General features: G+C 41.9%; 3 protein-coding genes across 3 annotated transcripts in view; 1 reads left to right on the plus strand and 2 right to left on the minus strand.

Moving 5' to 3' along the window:
* LOC134677990 (arginine-hydroxylase NDUFAF5, mitochondrial) overlaps positions 1 to 21,265 on the minus strand; it is a 168,051-nt gene that overhangs the window by 86,403 nt on the left and 60,383 nt on the right. The gene's annotated exons all lie outside the window — the stretch shown is intronic.
* Positions 1,317 to 13,428, plus strand: LOC134677792 (leucine-rich repeat neuronal protein 3-like). The gene is made up of 9 exons (XM_063536220.1): positions 1,317 to 1,359; positions 1,681 to 1,830; positions 5,738 to 5,952; positions 6,227 to 6,424; positions 7,332 to 7,531; positions 9,147 to 9,354; positions 10,335 to 10,516; positions 12,299 to 12,432; positions 13,274 to 13,428. The coding sequence occupies exons 1-9, from the start codon at positions 1,317 to 1,319 to the stop codon at positions 13,414 to 13,416; spliced, it is 1,473 nt and encodes a 490-aa protein (XP_063392290.1). The 3' UTR covers positions 13,417 to 13,428.
* On the minus strand, positions 2,547 to 5,248 carry LOC134677772 (loricrin-like). Its single transcript, XM_063536200.1, has 2 exons — positions 5,191 to 5,248; positions 2,547 to 3,376 (listed from the first exon to the last, which is right to left on the minus strand). The coding sequence occupies exons 1-2, from the start codon at positions 5,246 to 5,248 to the stop codon at positions 2,547 to 2,549; spliced, it is 888 nt and encodes a 295-aa protein (XP_063392270.1).

The following is a 21,265-nucleotide window of genomic DNA, read 5'->3' on the forward strand; positions in this document are numbered from 1 at the left end:
ATCACGATAAATCACGTTGGGGGAGGAGGGTATAAGAAAACCTCACGTGTATTTTTCTACAGTGAACGAAACTAAGAAAAAGCCTACCACATGAGTAGATACTTTTTCTCGGTGTCGTTAAACATAAATCTTCACTCTGCACTTCAAAATAGCGAGCCTATTTACCGAAAATAGAAAAATAAACAAGATTTTCTATATACAATACTATTTATCTTAAAATTAGGTCGAATGAAAAAATTTCAAAAAATACAGGTGAGGTTGTGTGGGGGGAGGAGGGGGGGTCAAAAAGTAGCCGAAAACACCTCGCGTGATTTGTGCACAACCCCTCATAGAAATTGACATGTCGGACGCCTCGGCCCGGTCCGGTCTAGCGTGAGTCATCCTTATGATTGTTATTTATTAATTTACTTTGATTTTGATTTGTTGTACTAACAATTATGGATCTCTGGATCCGAATTAAATAAATAATTGAAATTGAAATTAAATTGAATTGAATTAACTATCGTAGCTCGGACAAATCATTGCAAAGCAGTTGTAACTCGGAATTAGAATAAGAAGTTTTAAAGTCGAGGTATTTATTAATTAATTTCTAGGTATGTTATATTAATTGTCGCAGTCGCAACCCACAATAAAACTAAGTCTAATTTTAAATTGCGTAGTTCATAACGCCATCTCTTGCTGGGTAGATGCACTCTTGTTTCTAAGAGCTGTTTTCGAGATTACAACTTTTACAGCTGTCAACGCCATCTGTGGTTGAGTAGCAAAACTAATAATTTTCTAGTTGTCTGCCACTGGTTTTCATAATAAAAAGCTGTCATTTCATATCCACTAGTTAGGGTTCCGTACCCAAAGGGTAAAACGGGACCCTATTACTAAGACTTCGCTGTCCGTCCGTCCGTCCGTCCGTCCGTCCGTCTGTCACCAGGCTGTATCTCACGAATCGTGATAGCTAGACAGTTGACATTTTCACAGATGATGTATTTCTGTTGCCGCTATAACAACAAATACTAAAAACAGAATAAAATAAAAATTTAAATGGGGCTCCCATACAACAAACATGATTTTTGACCAAAGTTAAGCAACGTCGGGAGGGGTCAGTACTTGGATGGGTGACCGCTTTTTTTGCTTTTTTTTGTTTTTTTTTTTTGCATTATGGTACGGAACCCTTCGTGCGCGAGTCCGACTCGCACTTGCCCGGTTTTTTTTATTAATTCGTGTTGTCTGCCTACGAAGCTCGTAGATATATTGAGCAGTCGAACTTTAGCATCTATTAGGCTAAATACTCTGCTTAACCATATAATATAGTCACATTGAAAATGCGCTCCGTCGCGGCCTTACTCCAGTCGGTCGGTGGGAAACGTATATATACCTACATTATACAACAGAAATAGAAATTGAAATGTTTATTTGTCGTCTTTTTTTAGGCCGCTTTGGTATCTTTTTTTTTCTTTTTAATTATGAATGGGCTTACTCATGGCCACAGACTAGCCGAGGCGTAGACGTGGCCTACGATGGAGCGAGCTCGCCCAGAAGGTGCCTGTTCACTCTTGATTTGAAGGTTGCCGGGTTATAAGAACACGGAAATATATCTCTTTTTAACGTCGGTAAATAAAGGTAATAAAATAAATTCCTGATAGAACCGCATATAAATGTGAGTTTAAATATTGTGTTTTTTTTTAGATGACTCTAACACTGCACCAGACACCACTCCACAAGACAATGCAGTTTCGAAAGAGACCGGAATCTGCCGCGTTTGCGTTTGTAAGGACGGCAAGGTGGACTGCAAGGATCAGAAGTTAGGCACTTTCTTCAAACTAGAAGAATGGGCAGGTAAATAAATCTTCTTCTTTTCGTGTCGAGACTTACAGGCTTATTCGGATTTCGAGATAATCACAAGATCTTGAGACGATTTAGAGATCAACTACATCTACATTAGATATCGACTAGATGTGACTTGGATATCTAAGTCATAACTTGTCTAAATCGTTCAAGAGGACCTCCAGAATCGCGGAAACGTCAAATTTGACATATCTATCTTACAACTTTAAATTATCCATATCGTAACTTGTTGAAGTCTAGTAGAAATTTAATTCATTTTCCGAATCGAGCCGTTATGCTATGTCATCGCCGTGTAAAGATATGGGTACATATAACTTACTAAAAATATCTCCCATAGTTCTTAATTACGAGTAATAAGAGCATAGAGCTTTGGGACATATTATTGAGTATGATGTGTGCACCCATATTTTTACACTTGATTGTACCATCCCGCAAGCAACGGTCAGGCTGAGTCTTCATCATTAGCCCTTTATCGCCCACTGCTGAGCATAGGCCTCTCTTCTAGTACGCCACTTGTCCCGGTCCTGAGCTAATCTCATCCAGAAGTGACCCGCAATTTTCCGGATGTCGTCCACCCAACGACATCTTATGAGTCTTATGTGTACGGTCTAGTCTCATGTCGTTGTTTATTACTGAACAAGCGAAAATGGAACTTTAAAATATTAGTTTGATTACCGTAATTCGTAACATGGTTCTGTCCCGCGCAATCAGCCGCAAACCCAGCATCTGACGCCACTGCGGCCACCATAATAGGCCACCGCCAGGCGAGAGCCGCCACCGCCGCCACTGCCGCTACCGCCGCTACTGCCGCCACCGCCGCTACCGCCGCCACCGCGGCCACCCCCGCCTATAGAATAAGCCGCCGCCATGCAAGAGCCGCCACCGCCGCCACTGCCGCCACCGCGGCCACTGCCGCCACTGCCGCAACCGCCGCTACTGCCGCCACTGCCGCTACCGCGGCCACGCCCGCCTATAGGATAGGCCGCCGCCATGCAAGAGCCGCCAACGCCGCTACCGCTGCTACCGCCGCTACTGCCGCCACCGCCGCTACTGCCGCCACTGCCGCCACCGCGGCCACCCCCGCCTACGGAATAGGCCGCCGCCATGCAAGAGCCGCCACTGCCGCCACCGCGGCCACTGCCGCCACCGCCGCTACCGCCGCTACTGCCGCCACCGCGGCCACCCCCGCTGCCAGAATAGGCCGCCGCCAGGCAAGGGCCGCCACTGCCGCCACCGCCGCCACCGCCGCCACTCCCGCCACCGCCGCTACCGCGGCCACCCCCGCCTACAGCATAGGCCGCCGCCAGGCAAGAGCCGCCACTGCCGCCACCGCCGCCACCGCCGCCACCGCGGCCACCGCCGCCACCGCGGCCACCGCTGCCACCGCCGCCACTGCCGCCACCGCGGCCACCGCTGCCACCGCCGCCACTCCCGCAACCGCCGCCACTCCTGCCACCGCCGCCACTCCTGCCACCGCCGCCACTGCTGCCACCGCCGCCACTGCTGCCACCGCCGCCACCAAAATAGGCCGCTTCTACTAGTAGGCGAGACACGAGAAGTAATGTGTTCCCGTCCCAAAATAGATTTTAAGCTTTACTAGTGTTTAAAATAAAATTAGGTTAAAGGGTTAATATGTTTAATATTTTATTAGGTGGAGGGATGTTATATATACCAATAGCGTATGCTTGCATTATGTGACTGGCTACGCCCACCCCGATGCCAATACGTCAATAAACCAGTGCATAACTAGCTACCGGTGGTTTCATTTGAGTCCATATCGACGTATAGTCGCACCAATAAAAGTCTGCAGCGGATTTGATAGCCCACGCAGTGTAAGTGTTATTTATACGTCATAATTTCATAGAAGTTTGACGTTTAAAATGACACTTGCACTGCGTGGGCTATCAAAATCGCTGCAGACTTTTTACGGTCTAACTATATCTAACAACATGTTTTGATATGTACCCCGATCTCTTCCCCTCATGGGCCACCAAATAATGTTCGCCGCAACAGACAGTGACGCATGAATCCGTCGTGGGCCAACAAATACTCTTAGCTGAATAACTAGGCTCCCGTCAAAGTCCTCTTCAATGAACGGAGCAAATCCCTAGGATCCTAACACTTAGTCTTCCATAGGTTTTATATTTTGACCATGCCGTCTCGTCAAGCTCTCCTCGCTGTGGTAGGCCTTCCTAAGGAGGTCCCTTTGTTTCCCATAAAGTTTTAAGTCATAATGTATTGTTTGTCATATTATCGTTAGCCATAAAACTGAAACCGTTAACTTTTCAGGATTTTTGTAAGGTTATGCTGTAGATAGGTTAGGTTAGGTTTGTTTTATGGCAATCCTGAAAAGCTACGCGTTTCTGAGAAAAACCAATTATGACTAACGATAATTCGGACAAACAATACATTATGACTTAAAACTATTTGGGAAACAATAGAGACCCCTTCCTAAGACCCCGCTGGGGCCCATTTCTCGGGTATAGGGACCGTGCATAAACTTTAGAGGGCAGCACATCAGTAGCCGTCAGATTTTTGGCGCGAGGCATAAATGTGAAGTTTAGTAGCCCACAAGATGGCAGAATCTACTATGCACAAGAAAAAGTACGAGAACTGTAGTTGACAATTGCTTTTGGCAATGTACATGTTTATGTTTCCGATTTAGCCCACAAGCTGGCAGACCCTCCAACGCGCACGGACCCTCCAGGCCTCCAACGGGCCGTATTAAACTATGCCTTGACATACTATGCCTTATGCTTTTTTTATACATAAATTAATTGCCAAGTGCTTTAAGCTAATTCAGTAAGTTAGGTACAACAAATAAATTAGAGATGCAGCGGATAGTTGTTTGGCCGGATACCGGATATTCGGCCTGACCATCGGCCGAATATCCGGTATCCGGCCGCCGAATATTCGGTTAGTGGACAGCTACATTTCGGATTTTCAGGTGCGCATTCTGATGGTTTTACCTGTTTCCTAGTAAATGTTCGCGCGGACTCATTTCTAGGTTCGAAATAAGTGCGCGTGCAAGTCAGTGGAATGATAAAATTGTTTTAAAATAATAATCAAGTACGATTATGACCGTGTCTGATTCTTAAATCCAATTTGTTTACTCCGAAATCAAGCAATGTTACTATCCGGTATCCGGCCTTATAGTAGGTCACTATCCGGTATCCGGCCGGATAGAAGGTCGCTATCCGGTATCTGTCCGGATAGTAACATAATGGCCGGATAGGCTGGTTACCGGATAGTAACCGGAAATCGGTGCATCTCTAAAATAAATATTGTACACGACACTTATATACATATACTTATTTATAAACTAAATATAAAATGCCTCCCCAAAGCTACCCGCTTTTGGAATGATGTCCAGGACGCTGGCGGCTGGGGGCAGCGCTAACAGTATCATGATAGCGTTGTTGGATAGGTGGGACTCCCCCCTGCTGCAGCAGTGGTCAAAACTCCACACTGTAGTGAATAAGTAGTTAAGTACTTAGGTTAAGATTACATTGTAATTCTACTAACACTATTTTATAAGTTAATTTTTAAATGTTTGTAACTAACAACTATGGATTTATATCCGAAATAAAATGATTTTTTTTTTTTATTGCCCCTTTACAGCGTCAGACTTAAGGATGACTCACGTTAGACCGGGCCTTGTCCGGACCGGCGCTTCAGGCGCTTTTCTATGACATGACAGGCGATCACGTGATGCTTACCATAGAAAACCCGGAAGCTCCGACCCGGACACGGCCCGGTCTACCCTGAGTCAACCTAATCTTTGTGCAAAAAAGGAGCCTGCCCGTGCCCTGTGGTCGCCCGAGACACCTGTTAGTCTGACCGATACTTCCTTAATGAATTATGAGTCGGTATATACAATTTACTTCTAATGTTACAGAACTAACCGACATCAAACCCACAATAGTCGACCTGAGTGACAACGTAATAACCAACATCACAATAATGGCAGACCTTCCCATTGAAGAGCTGAATCTCTCAAATAACAAGATAGAGAACATCGAAAATGCCAGCTTTAGAGATCTGCAAGAGATGAGGGTGCTGGATTTGAGCTATAATAGGCTGACTTCTAAGCTCAGTCCGCATGCTTTTGAGGTAAGACCACGCCTAAAACTGACTTCCACATACTTAATATTAATACAATAACAGGCTATCAGGATCAGGATCAAAGAATATAATACTCACTAATCAGGATGCTTTCCAATCATATGTAACGTAAACGTACTTAACGAAACTTTAAGTCATTGCCAATAGAGGCGACAGAAAGACAGTGCTCGACATGCCAATGTCCTATAGATGACACCTTGCTGTCACCTCTATTACGTACGGTACGTTTACCTTAATTATAAATACTTTTATATTGTTCCAGGGTAAATTCTCCGCCGAAGAATACGAGCCACTCTCCTCCATGCGTACCCTGAACCTAGCCTACAACCAGTTCCACTCCCTCAACCAGGATCTCTTCGAGCATCTTCCTGAGCTGACGTCTCTGGACCTTACTGGGAACCCACTGACTACCATCGACCATGTTACACTTATCGCTATCTCCAGCTTACCTATGTTGAAGGTACGTATAATCTGCTTGTCGATTTGTCGTCCAGGATAAGAATAAGAATAGAATAAGAATAATTATTATTTATTGCCACACACATACAAGAAAACAAAGACGATAAAAACAAAACAAACAAAAAATATACATGTTGAATCAGCAACAATGAAATTAACATAGATTGACATTAATCGTTCTTATGTTATAAAACTTATTTATAAAAGTTATAAACAACCAATAGTGTGACAATAGGGATGGACTCAGCATTTGCTGTGTTACAGACTAGCTGTCACAGCGCTGGTTTTCAGTTCACCCCTAAGTGGAAGGCAAGCGGTCACATGGTCGCTTGGTACGCGTTAGACAGATCTGATAAGGCAAAGAGTATCATCACACAACCATGATCACTCTGTCAAGAGTGAACGACTGAGGAGGGTGGATAATCTGCTCTCCCGCAGCTTTCCTTCGGGCCCGCTTGGACGTGCGCGATCACGTTTTTGGCCTCCAATCTTACGTGGAGCTCGGTCTTTGGCCTCGCCATTAGCTTTTTTTCAAGCTTTGGTCTCCTGCAAGTTGTTCAGTCTCACTTACATGGCAAAATCCCTCTCTAAATGAAGGATAAGGGAAAGGAAAAGGTTATACGTTCATATTTTGTCCATCGTCAACTGCTCGCTAGAATGTCATAGAGTTCGTCTAAGCTAACTTTGCACCGACTTTAATAAAACTAAGTGAGGAATTTTCATTATCTCTTTGTCATTGCTAATGTCATGCAGAAATCTGCATAGTGAAAATCTTCCTAACCCTCACTTAGTTTTACAAGCTAACTAGCTTGATTACTTGGTCAGGCTCTAATACGAATAATACGATTTGCAACACGCTTGCAATGCGCGGTTTTCTACGGCTAAACCTTTACTTCCTTCCTCTCCAGGATCTGCGCCTCCGCTCCTGCCAGCTGACGGAGATCCCGGACAAATTTCTCCACACCCCCCGGTACCTGGAATACTTGGACCTCAGCGACAACAAGCTGACCATGGTGCCCCAGGAGTTGGAGGAGACCAAGAACCTGGTGTATCTGAACCTGAACCAGAACCCTATTGCGGAGCTGGATATGGACAAAGAGGATGCTCTGTGAGTGTTACGGATAGAGTTAATGCGTTAGGGGGAGCAAGTGATATTGCTATCTCATTCTACCGCATGGCGTCCCTTGGAGTGGCCGGCGCGGGCCCATCGTGTAGAGGAGCCATTAGACCAAGAAAAGTCGGCAGTGATTTTGATAGCCCGCGCCTTCGAGCAACACCGGCTTCCGACACGTCGGATTTTCTAGTAGCATTTCGTTTCTGTAAGGCTCGCAGTTCTAACCAAACCTAACCCACTTTTGTTCGGTTCTGTGAGGATCGCAGTTCAAACCTAACCTAACCCACTTAACGGCGCATGCGGTGCGGTGTAAAGGCCCGCGCTGTGCAAGAGTTGTTTATAAGGTACGTCATAAGTAATTGATAGAAGTTTGACGTTTAAAATAACACTTGCACTTGCACTATCAATATCTCTGCAGACTTTTCTTGTTTCAACTATATTGAATCTACACGGTGGCTAAAAAATAAGTGCGTTCCCGTTGCCAGGTAGGTTTTGGGATTATACTGAGCAACTTTTACTATGGGCAACTTTTTTTTTTTTGTAGTTTATTTGTACTTATTGTATTTTATTTTGTAGTTTCACAGTGCCTTGGTTTTACTGTAATGCTGTATTACTTATTTGACTAATAAATAAATAATAAATGGGACCAACCACGTAATCGCGAAAAAAAGTTTACCCTCCCATAGACAATGGACTAGCCAAATTTCTTTCGCGATTTCGGGGTTGGTCCCATAGTAAAAGTTGCTCAGTATAATCCCAAAACCTCCCTGGCAACGGGAATCCATTTATTTTTAGCCAACCTGTATATCACCTAGTCTACCAATTGTACTCCTAGAGTTAAATCAAGAAAAGTCCGCAGAGATTTTGATAGCCCACGCAGTACAAGTGTTATTTTAAACGTCAATCTTCTATGAAATTATGACGTATAAAATAACACTTGCACTGCGTGGGCTATCAAAATCGCTGCAGACTTTTCTTGGTCTAACTCTAGCATTCTCAGAACATTCAAAAGAGTTGTGTTCGTAAGCTACGCTGATATGATGATTGAAAAATGGGGCATCATCTATGAAAAGGGACCTTATTGTCGATGGCGCTTACGCCGCACAGCGTCGCGCGGCATTGTATTTATATCGGAGCATCGCTAATAATGGCGTAAGCGCCATCGACAATAAGGTCCCTTTTCATAGATAACGTCACAAATAGCATCAGGCTCACCTTAGTAAAAGCCGGAGTCAATTCTGATTCCACAATTTGTATCGGTTTTGATATTGTTTTAATACTATCTTGATAATCACTCACACTGGTTGATGTCAGCGAAATGAATAGACATAAAAACCGGACAAGTGCGAGTCGGACTCGCCCACCGAGGGTTCCGTAGTTTTTAGTAAGGTCCCTTTTCATAGATAACAAATGGAAACCAATATTGACCAAGTTCTTTCCCATGTTGCAGCGTGTTCCCAATGGAAACCAAAGGTATTGACTATGTTCTTTCCTATGTTTCAGCGGTTTCCCAATGGAAACCAAAGGTATTGACCAAGTTCTTTCCCATGTTTCAGCGGTTTCCCAATGGAAACCAAAGGTATTGACCAAGTTCTTTCCCATGTTTCAGCGGGTTCCCTATGCTACGCAAACTGCAAGAACTACACATGTGCAATATGCCGGAACTCCGCCGCATCGGGACCGGAGCCCTAGCTGGTCTGAAGACGCTGTCCAAGCTGCATATCAGCTTCAATCCCAAGCTGGCTGAGATTGCTCCTAAGGCACTGGCGAGGCCTGATGACCAGGGGGAGAACTACGTTTGGCCGCAGGTCAAAGAGGTAAGGCTTGATTCTAAAAGAGGTTTTATGTGTCATTTATCAATCAGAAACTTCAACCAGGTTCGATTCCCGGTTATAAATAAATAAAAAAAAAATATTCTAGGACATTCTTACACAGATTGACTAAGTCCCACAGTAAGCTCAAGAAGGCTTGTGTTGTGGGTACTCAGACAACGATATATATAATATATAAATATGTACTTAAATACCTATACATAGAAAGCAACCATGACTCAGGAACAAATATCTGTGTCATCACACAAATAAATGCCCTTACTGGGATTCGAACCCAGGACCATCGGCTTCACAGGCAGGGTCACTACCCACTAGGCCAGACTGGTCGTCAGGTGATGAGAGTTTAAAAAAAGTTTGAATGTCATTATTATTAAATCTAAAATCGAAGCCATGGTTCCTAAGAACAGGTTTCGCTATCTCTCATTGTTTCTGACTTCTCCATACTGATTCAATTTAAGAGGTATCCTCTTGTCGGTGGAGTATTACCCATTTCTCCCTCTCATAAGCCATATCTTTGACTTTTTGATACGACACGACACCAGCTTTTTAGGGTTCCGTACCCAAAGGGTAAAACGGGACCCTATTACTAAGACTTCGCTGTCCGTCCGTCCGTCCGTCTGTTACCAGGCTGTATCTCACGAACCGTGATAGCTAGCTACACACAGTTGAAATTTTCACAGATGATGTATTTCTGTTGCCGCTATAACAACAAATACTAAATACAGAATAAAATAAAGATTTAAGCGGGGCTCCCATACAACAAACGTGATTTTTGACCAAAGTTAAGCAACGTCGGGCGGGGTCAGTACTTGGATGGGTGACCGTTTTTTTTTTGCCGTTTTTAGCATTATGGTACGGAACCCTTCGTGCGCGAGTCCGACTCGCACTTGCCCGGTTTTTCTTTTATTTGGAAACCAGAATCTTAAGAGTTCATAAACATACTTACGTATTTTTTATTGTTCCAGCTATACCTTCAATCCAACAATCTCACAGAAATCGACCGCCGTCTCCTCTCCCGCTGGGAGCTGGTCGAAAAACTAGACGTCTCCGACAACCCGTGGTTATGCGACTGCTCCACGCAATGGATGGTTGACGACCTGGTTACCTACGTCGAGCGTCGGGCAACCAACGAGTCTGAGAAGCTAGTGTAAGTTTATATAGAAAGCTAGACGCCTCCGACAACCCGTGGTTATGTGACTGCTCCACGCAATGGATGGTTGACGACCTGGCTACCTACGTCGAGCGTCGGGCAACCAACAAGTCTGAGAAACTAGTGTAAGTTTATATAGAAAGCTAGACGCCTCCGACAACCCGTGGTTATGTGACTGCTCCACGCAATGGATGGTTGACGACCTGGTTACCTACGATGAGCGTCGGGCAACCAACGAGTCTGAGAAACTAGTGTAAGTTTATATAGAAAGCTAGACGCCTCCGACAACCCGTGGTTATGTGACTGCTCCACGCAATGGATGGTTGACGACCTGGTTACCTACGATGAGCGTCGGGCAACCAACGAGTCTGAGAAACTAGTGTAAGTTTATATAGAAAGCTAGACGCCTCCGACAACCCGTGGTTATGTGACTGCTCCACGCAATGGATGGTTAACGACCTGGTTACCTACGATGAGCGTCGGGCAACCAACGAGTCTGAGAAACTAGTGTAAGTTTTTTATAGAAAGCTAGACGCCTCCGACAACCCGTGGTTATGTGACTGCTCCACGCAATGGATGGTTGACGACCTGGCTACCTACGTCGAGCGTCGGGCAACCAACAAGTCTGAGAAACTAGTGTAAGTTTATATAGAAAGCTAGATGCCTCCGACAACCCGTGGTTATGTGACTGCTCCACGCAATGGATGGTTGACGACCTGGTTACCTACGATGAGCGTCGGGCAACCAACGAGTCTGAGAAACTAGTGTAAGTTTATATAGAAAGCTAGACGCCTCCGACAACCCGTGGTTATGTGACTGCTCCACGCAATGGATGGTTAACGACCTGGTTACCTACGATGAGCGTCGGGCAACCAACGAATCTGAGAAACTAGTGTAAGTTTTTTATAGAAAGCTAGACGCCTCCGACAACCCGTGGTTATGTAACTGCTCCACGCAATGGATGATTGACGACCTGGTTACCTACGTCGAGGGTCGGGCAGGGCAACCAACGAGTCTGTGAAACTAGTGTAAGTTTATACAGCTTCTTGAAGAAGCGATGTGTCTGACATCCCGTGGCCGTGGTGCGCGGATGTAGTGAGTGTTTTTGTGTGTCGGACTATGGACAATAATTATCATATGTGGGACGGATGGTTTGAATTTTCGATGTCCACCCACAACATGTCAAGAGAGCACGATATTGATGTGTTTAATATAAATACGCAGTCTATACGACGTATTTTAACGCTTAAATTCTTTGAGTGAGCTTGACCTTTGTATCTTGTCTGTAATGATTTATGTCCTCAATAGTTTTTATTTTTAATTTATGTATGTACTTGCTTAGTCTACGCAGAATTGTAAACTATATATACTTACTTAGCGAAGTTATCTTCTATGTAAATTCTATCTGTGAGAACCTATAATTGGCCTCCGATTTTTAGACATAGTGCTAATATGTTTCACGTGCTGTTGGTTTTCCAATAAATAAAAAAAAAACACAACACAAATTCGTAGACTTCGTCGGATAATCGTTTCACAAATCTCTGTTTTGATATTTTGCTGGGACATCAGTTATTCGGGAGTAATTAAGTAGAATAGTCGTATTCGCCGTACGTCTGCCGCCCGCACCTTCCCCGCGACCCTTAGTCGTTATACCCCGTCGCCCCCGTACCGCGCAGGCGAGGACTTATTTAAGCGGTCGCGGGTCGGTCTATAGTTGCCTCTACAGTCAGCGATAAAAGCTTTTATTAAAAATAAAATTTAGACAAAATATTTTTTCAGTTGCCAGGAGCCGGTTGAGATGCGTGGTCTCACAATGAAACAGCTGCACGATAAGAAGAGTCACATGAGATGTGTAGACAAGTACGGCAACAGGCCAGAGAGGGACGGAGCTATACTCCTTGGCACGCTCATTGGTGAGTCTAACCTCGTCTGGCCCAAGGTCCTACCTATAGTACTTATTCAGTTCGATGAAATTTAAACCATATTTAATTGGAATAGAGTCGCGTTTGTTTTGTTTCGTTCAATTTTCAAAATCAATATCAACTCTATTCCCTGCATTATAGGTGCAAATTTCAGTGACAAATACTGGATTGTTCATTTGTATGGCTGGGCCTTAGGAGGTTATCTGGACTGAGCTAGAAAAAAGATCAATTCAAATTTCTTTCTGCTTCTGAGATATTAAAAATGTAAATTTCAAATCGACTACGTAATAATAACCTTTTCACCACACCAGCTCGAAATGGCTTACTTTGCACTTCAAAAACTGATAGCAAAGTTGCATTTTATTCACATGTGAGGCAAAGTAGGTAATCAAATGCAAATTTTGAGTTGTTTTGTTATGTGTGCTGGTAGAATTGACTTTTAAATGATGATTTTGGATGATAAATATTTAATAACATTCATTTGGATTTGACTTGGTTTGATTTTGTTTAATATTTTACATTTAATATTTGCCTCGGGTTGGTGTGGTGAAAAATTTTGTGTTTCACTCGGGGACAAATTTTGTTTAACCCTCGTGCTTTGAAACCCTCGCAACGCTCAAGATTCCATTTTTCGAACCACTCGCTACGCTCGTGGTTCAATTTTGGAATCTTTCGCTTGCTCGGGTATCAATATTAGCACGAGTGGTTAAACAACAATTTTGCCCCCTTGTAAAACAAATAACTACATATTTCACAGACAATAAATTCTAACAAAATAGTTTATATTTATGCTGGCCATAATTTGTGTAAAACGCGTTTGTCACTGTTTCAGGTGTTCTCCTGGCAGTTCCAATCATGTTGTCTCTGATGCTGCTCTGGAGGCGCGGCTACTTCGGCTGGCTCGGCTTCCGCGGGCCCGTGGACGTGTCCCGGGCCTTCTACAAACGCGCCCCGGCCGACGACAACTATATATAAACTATAATGCGTTCCCAAAGGGCTTGTGCACAAATCACGCAAGGTTCGATCACGTGAGCGAAACTAAGAAAATAAACCTACCACATGGTTTCTTCGCTCTGCACTTCAAAATAGCCCGTCTATTTAACGAAAATAGAAAAATAAACAAGATTTTCTACATCCAATACTATTTTGAATACGGGTCACTCACGTATTTTAAGTCGAAATAAAAATACTAATTATCTTAAAATTAGGTAGAATGAAAAAATAAAAAAAAATACACGTGAGGTTGTGTGGGGGGAGGGGGGCAGCCAAAAACCTCACCAAATATCACTAAGGGGGGGGGGGGGGGTCAAAAAGTAGCCGAAAACACCTCGCGTGATTTGTGCACAACCCCATCAAAGTTGACAGATGGCCTACCACGAACCACGTTCGACGTGCCTCTCTGTTCCACTTGTAAACTCGTACTTAAGTGTGACAGGGAGGCAACACGTCGAACGTACGCGGTAGGCTCTCAGGGCTCCGACCCATATAAGAACAGCTAAAGCAGGGACTCACCTCTTGACCGTCTTAAAAAGGGGAAAGAAAAGAAAGAAAGGGAGTGGAAGGGAAAGGGGGGAGGGAATAGGAAAGGGTGAGAAGGGGGTAAGGGAAGGGATTTGTAACGCTCAGATAGCCCCAGCCCCCATCGGTTGGAATTTAAGGGAAAAGAAAAGAAAGAAAGGGAGGGGAAGGAATAGGGGTGAGGGGTAAAGGGAAGAGGGGAGGGACAGGAAGGAGATAGCCCCAGCCCCAGTCTTATGTTCCAATGGGTCGCGACTTAAAGTTTGGGAAATGCTATGGATGTTCAAAGAATGTAAACAATAAATCGTCGGGTGACAAGCAAAAGTCACTAGAAGTACCACCACAAGTTCATAGCCATAGTGAACCATATTAGTAGTAAGAGAAGGTCGATTTTTGTTTAATTTTTTTTAGTAATTAGTGACTTTTGCTTGTCATCTGGCGAAATCCACGTAGGTGGGATTAATAATAGACTATAGTTTATATAATTTTTACTATTTTATTAATTTAATTCAACTTAGAATACGAGGCTATTGTTATAAGGTTATAAAATAAAATGTTTGATTAAAGTATGAATGTTTTATTTATTTTCAAAGTACAGTCAGCAGCAGAAGTTGCTAAGCGGGCGAGGTATTCAAATTTACCTTGACACGCTCTTATTCTCTTAACAATAAGGTCGTGTCAAGATCATTTTGAACACCTGGCCCGCTTAGCAACTTTTGCTGCTGACTTTACCTAACCAACCCTTATTCTCAATCGCTCATTTGTAGTATATTTTCACGCACATGTTATTTCAAGTCATGTTTGGTATCATTTTCATCTAAATCACAGATGTATACCACCCCAAATTTCATTTAAACCGGTTCAGCCGTTATTGACTCTCCATACAAACTTCCACCCCACTTTTCACACCCTCAAAAGATGTTTTTGGTTATAAAAACTATCTTATGTCCTTTGTCGAGACTGAAACTATTTCTATACCAAATTTCAACGAAATTGGTTCAGCTGTTTAAGCGTGAAGAGGGATTTAAAAAAATGTTTTTTAAAATTTTGATTTTACTTCGAAATAGTGTCAATGTGATACCATAAATGAAATCAGCACCCCCGATTTATACAAAAATGATACCAAACATGGCCTAACAGCTTCACTGATGTAGATATCAAGATAAAATTAAAATCCCTAAATAAACTTTCAAGAGCGGGTATCTCAAAAACTATTCAAGATATCGAAAAACTTGACTGGATAAAACTTGTAACTAATTTTATCAGCTTTCGGTTTGTCTTAGTAGTCATGTCGCTAAGACGCAAAGTTTCCAAGATATCAATGAAAAACCGAAAAATTCGACGTTCTTACCCCCCTCTACCCCCCCCCCCCCCCCCCGCACCGGGGCTACAGCCGGGGACTTTTTATATGTTCACCTCCTAACTAGTCCAAACAAAGTTACGGAGTCAAAAATTGTGTTCCTAGCATTTCCCTCTACAACGTTTTTTGAGCATTCATTTCCTGACCGTATCTAGTTTTTTCCGATTTGAAACATTCAACATTCTGTTTGTTCAAGTTACAGTGTCCAGTCAGTATTCTAGTAATCGTGCAGGTTTGTGTCTTTTGAGCCTAGAAGCTCCTTAGCAGTTTTGCTGTTGAACCCTTTGATTAGAGCTTTCGAGTGTTGTTGACCTTTGAGGAACTTCCACCAATCGATTGCTCTTGTTTTTTCTATAGTTATCGTTCGTTTTTTAAAGCATTTTAGCATTAGAAAGAACTTGCAAGAAGGTAAGCGATCTTGACATGTCTTTTAATTGAAAAACGCTTTTTAAAAACCAAAAACGATTACTTATGAAAGCAGAACATTATAAATGATCGTATTAGGTTAATAATTGTTACATATTTGCCGTAACTTATTTTTAAAATGTGTTTTTCAATTAAAGGACACATCAAGATTGTTTACCTCTTTTCTAATGCTAAAAAAACGAGGTATCTACATATAAGTATATTTAATTGACCGAAGCGAAGCGAAGCGAAGGTCTACGTTTTGACTCGGGCGTTTTGCTTTTGTATGTCCGGATGTTCTCCTCTACAGGTCGCAATTCTTAACCGATTCTCGTAGTTATAATATTATTTTGAATTAATGCCACTCCTTATTTGCTTAACAAGCTTATCCTTTTAAGCAATATCAACAGGGCTTCGTTTCGAAGATGCCCCACATCCCCACAATGGTTTTGAATATTCAACCTTATTTATTTCCCTTAACTACCAATATAGCAAAGCACACAGCTCTTGTGTACCTATAGCTTATCTTAAGATAACCAAATCAATAATCTTGAACATAGAATAAAAGTTATTGTAATCAGAGGCGACGTTTCTGCGTAAATTTTCCACTTCCACTTGATAATTTGGAGAACTCTGCTCACTCATACAAGACTAGGTAGGTACAGTCACCAGCAATAATATGTTACTCATCGAAAGCCGCAAAAATATGTGACACGGTCTTATGGCTATACAATCAACATTGATTTAATTAACAGACGCGGCAAATTGTGCGAAATGGAGGCCGGCAGACGTAGCCATTTTAATATCCCTTCCGCTGCGGGAATTTGGCACGCGACATAGAAGCCTACTTCTTCGTGGTTGTGACCTCATCTGACCAGGGACGTGATTCCTATGGGTTATTCTTCCTACCACTGCTCTCCAGGCCTCTCGATCTTCGGCCATCTGCATCGTTGCCTGGAGCGAGGTCTGGGTAATATTTTGGACCACATATATCTGACCATCTACCGGGTGCACGCCCTCTAGGTACTCCTTCGTCCGTCGACACTCCCGGTAATAATGCGCTTTTCTACCGTGTCCGTGGCGCGTCTGACTGTGTAGAAGAAGAATATAGAAGCTTACTATGTATTATTATTATGTTAACCTGCCTATCTCACCTATCTGTTCTTTAAATACTTAATCTCTGATGCCTTCGTCGTCTTGTTGTATTTTTATCAGCAAGGTCCAACGTTTTTGGTCAGTAATAGTCGGTTGACGCCAGCACTTTGGATCAACCATGGATCTTAGTTTTAGTGTGTGCTATTTGTTCGTTTTGTTTAGTTTAGTGAGACCACAAGGTACGTTTGAGAATATTTAAGCTGACAGTCCATTTCCAACCACAGCAGCACTACTTACCATTCATCTTTACTATGGAAATTGACAATAACACCGACGCTTTCGTAATAGTAGTGCAGCTGCGGTCAGAAATGGAATGTTACTTTACTTGAAAACATTTGCTGTAAATCCGGATTTTAACTATAGTCTAGTACCCCAAACAAAACCAGTACGTAATTAAGTAGGTACCTATAAAGCAGTGTATGTTTTGAATCCTTCTGTGTTTTTTCTTTGGTTCCGTACTTCCGTGTCCAAAGGGTAAAAATAGACTCTATTAGGCTATTACTAAGGCCCCGCTGTCCGTCCGTCTGTCTCTCTGTCACCCTGCTGTAACTCATGAACCGCTATAGGTAGAGAGTTGAAATTTTCACAGATTATGTATATCTGTTGCCGCTATAACAACAGACTTAAAACAAAATAAAATAAATGGGTCAAACAGATCACTGAGTTATGTCTTTCCTGTAGACATACACAAAACTAGTGTGTTCGCGCGAACGGTAAATTTTTCTCTCCTGTGGGCAATAGTTAACAGCTTGTGGGCATGTAGTTAAGTAATGATTTTATCATAGTTCTGTAAATAAAAGGAGGACCTTTTCACGTGGATAAGGATTAAATAAGAAAATTAACCTTTATAGCCCTTAACTATTGTGTATGTCTACAGGAAAGACATATTAACACAGTGATCTGTTTGACCCAAATATTCAAGTGGGGCTCCCATACAACAAACGTGATTATTTTGCCGTTTTTTTCGTAATGGAACCTTTTGCGCGCGAGTCCAAGGAGCTAGATCAGTGCCCCAAACGCGTTAGTTCCGCGTAGCATTATTCCCGATCGCATTTTTCCCCACTCGCGTTAGTTCCGGATAGCATTATTCCCGGTCGCATTTTCCCCCACTATTAGCGTTAGTTCCGCGTTCCGCGTAGCGTTAGTTCCGCGTTCCGCGTAGCGTTAGTTCCGCGTTCCGCGTAGCGGTAGTTCACAACTTCGCTAGACGCGGGGCTCCTATTTCTGGGCGGTTTGCCCTTCGGGCATCTAAAGCTACCTAACGAACCTAACCTACCTAACCTATTAATTTAGTGTGACGTCCATGAAAAGTGGGGAAAAATGCGACCGGGAATAATGCTACGCGGAACTAACGCGTTTGGGGCACTGAGGGCTACCGCGAAAACCGAAATTCGCAAATTGCGGGGATTTTTCTCTGTCACTCTAATTACACCGTCGTTGGAGTAAAATAGTAAGATCCCCGCAATTTGCGAACTTCGATTTTGCGGTTATAGCCCTGATCTAGCTCCTCGCGAGTCCGACTCGCACTTGGCCGGTTTTATTATAAACATCATGCCATAGAAATACGATATTCGAATAAAAGTCACATCTGAACTAAAATATTCGAGTTAATTTTGGAGCATAGTTGAAATCGTCTGGACTATACAGGCTGATTTCGGGGTCGTGGAGCAAGAAAGCCAGACATCATAGGTACAGAATCCAAAGATGAGCCTAATGATGTTGTTAATTATTGTTTATCACCAATAATGATGATTATTTTCCAGATGACAAGTAGGAAAAAACATTTTTGCATACAATTTGGTGACCCTACTCAATGTGACGTCTTGTCGCTTTCCATACAGCGTATGTCAAAAGTCATAGGGTGACCATAATAACTTAGTATAACATTAATTTTTCTTGAAAAATAAGAATAATTAAAGTAATTATCTTTTAATCTAATACTACCATATGATAATGTGGATCATTTACAGAGTCAGAAAAAGTGGTTCTGGATCACGACCCAGAAATCAGCCTGTATAAGTAGTTGGGAGGTTTTACGTGCCTAACATTTGAGTAAAATATATCAATTTAGAGTAAAATATACTAAATTACTATATTTTGGCATAGTTGAGCCCCTGATATAAACTACTAGTAGACTAGTACAAATACAAAAAAATCCTAGGGTATAAATTATTTCAAAATTCATGCGGATTAACGGTCTTCATATGGTAGTTATTACCAAACCAATGCCTTTATCCTTACCACGAGTTAGACACTGACATATTCGATAGCGATAGCGTTAACTCAAACAGAATGCGAGTTAGTTTACGCATTCTTTAGCGAATATGTCAGTGTCAAACTCATGGTAAGGGTACTAACAACGAGTAGGTAAGGTGCATTAGAATAATTTAAAACTAACTATATATATCTATTAATTTAAACTTAAATGAACGCTACTTAAATGTCATTTAAAATCATCACTAAAAGCCAACAATCATGTTGGCATCAACCTAATAACAACTCATGAAAGGATTGCATCAAATTTCTTTACCACTCTTGTGGATAAAATGCAACTTTATAATCAATTTTCGAAGAATAAAGAGAAGCTATACGCGATGCTGCGGTGAAAGATATACATTATACTTATACTGGTACTAGTAAAAAAAAAATCCTATTGTTTTTAGAATCACTTTTTTGTGTTGTTTTTAAATTAGATATTTCATGAATGAAGTGTGTAGCATAATCTACGAATTCTTAGATAATCTCAGATTAGACTGATTTCTATGACTCATTACGACACGGAACAAAGTATTTATACCTACTTGTGAAACATAGTATCAAATCAAATACATGAAAATTAGATTAGCAGCGGAAGCAATACTATGATGACATTGTTTTTGTCTGTCTGTCTGTCTGTCTGTTTGTGGCATCATAACTCTCCAAAGTATGGACCGATTTCGATAGGGTTTTTTTACGAATAAGGAGCATTCCACGGGCTGTCCCGTACAAACGCATTTTATTTCTTGGCATTTAAAGCAGGCGATTATTTAATTTTTCTATACATATTTTTGACCATTTGTCATAGAAAAGGAAACTCTTATACCTGCAAATCTTCAGAAAATTCGCGGTTGTACGGTACAAACGGTAGACAATTTCATGGAATGATCCATAAGCAAGTTTTCTTGCGGTGGATCTTAGGTATGTTTCATAAAAAACTATTCAGCAGCTTGAAGAGTACCTATCAAGTATTAGCTCTTTGCCAAAATGATGTAAAGCATTTTTGGCATAAAATGAATTTGGTGGGCATATAGCGTCGGGAGATTTTTTAGGGTTCCGTACCCAAAGGGTAAAACGGGACCCTATTACTAAGACTTCGCTGTCCGTCCGTCCGTCCGTCTGTCACCAGGCTGTATCTCACGAACCGTGATAGCTAGACAGTTGAAATTTTCACAGATGATGTATTTCTGTTGCCGCTATAACAACAAATACTAAAAACAGAATAAAATAAAGATTTAAATGGGGCTCCCATACAACAAACGTGATTTTTGACCAAAGTTAAGCAACGTCGGGAGTGGTCAGTACTTGGATGGGTGACCGTTTTTTATTTGCTTTTTTTTTGTTTTTTTTTTTTGCATTATGGTACGGAACCCTTCGTGCGCGAGTCCGACTCGCACTTGCCCGGTTTTTTAACTTAATAGTTATTAGGTAATGTACTACAGGTATTACTGTGACAACATTTCATAAAGATACGCTTAGTACAGTCATTATAGATTTTGACCCGTGAATAATTAGTTCTTGGATTTTTTTTTCGTAGGTCCCTCGGGGGGTCACTGGGAGTGTAAATTCAAAAAGTAGGCTTAATCAGGCTCCTGCGTATATTCAAAAAATGGTTTTTTTTTCCAAAAAAACGGTTTTTCTTCAATAACTCGGCCATTTTTGATTTTACAGTAAAACCGTAAGGACAAAAATTGTAGGAAATTTGATTCTCTACAAGTTAGTCTAGTCATTATATCCAAAAAACCGACCCTTCCCGTGAATAATCAGTTCTTGGATTTTTTTTGTACGTCCCTCGGGGGAATCACTGGGAGTGTAAATTCAAAAAGTAGACTGAATCAGGGTCCTGTGTATATTCCAAAAACGGTTTTTCTTGAATAACTCGGTCATTTTTGGTTTTACAGTAAAACCGTGAGGACAAAAATTTTAGAAAATTTGATTCTCTACAAGTTTGGTCCTCACAATTTTTCTTCTAGGATCGATAGTTTGGAAATAAAATTTGAAAAAAGCGACAAATTCAAAATATTTTCAACATCTCGTTTATTTTCAACTTTACGACATAAATGAAGAGGACTAAACTTGTAGAGAATCAAATTCTGAATAATTTTGGTTCCTACCTTCTTTCCCCCAAAA

Source organism: Cydia fagiglandana, chromosome 27 (genome assembly GCF_963556715.1).
Source record: "Cydia fagiglandana chromosome 27, ilCydFagi1.1, whole genome shotgun sequence".
NCBI lineage: Eukaryota > Metazoa > Arthropoda > Insecta > Lepidoptera > Tortricidae > Cydia > Cydia fagiglandana.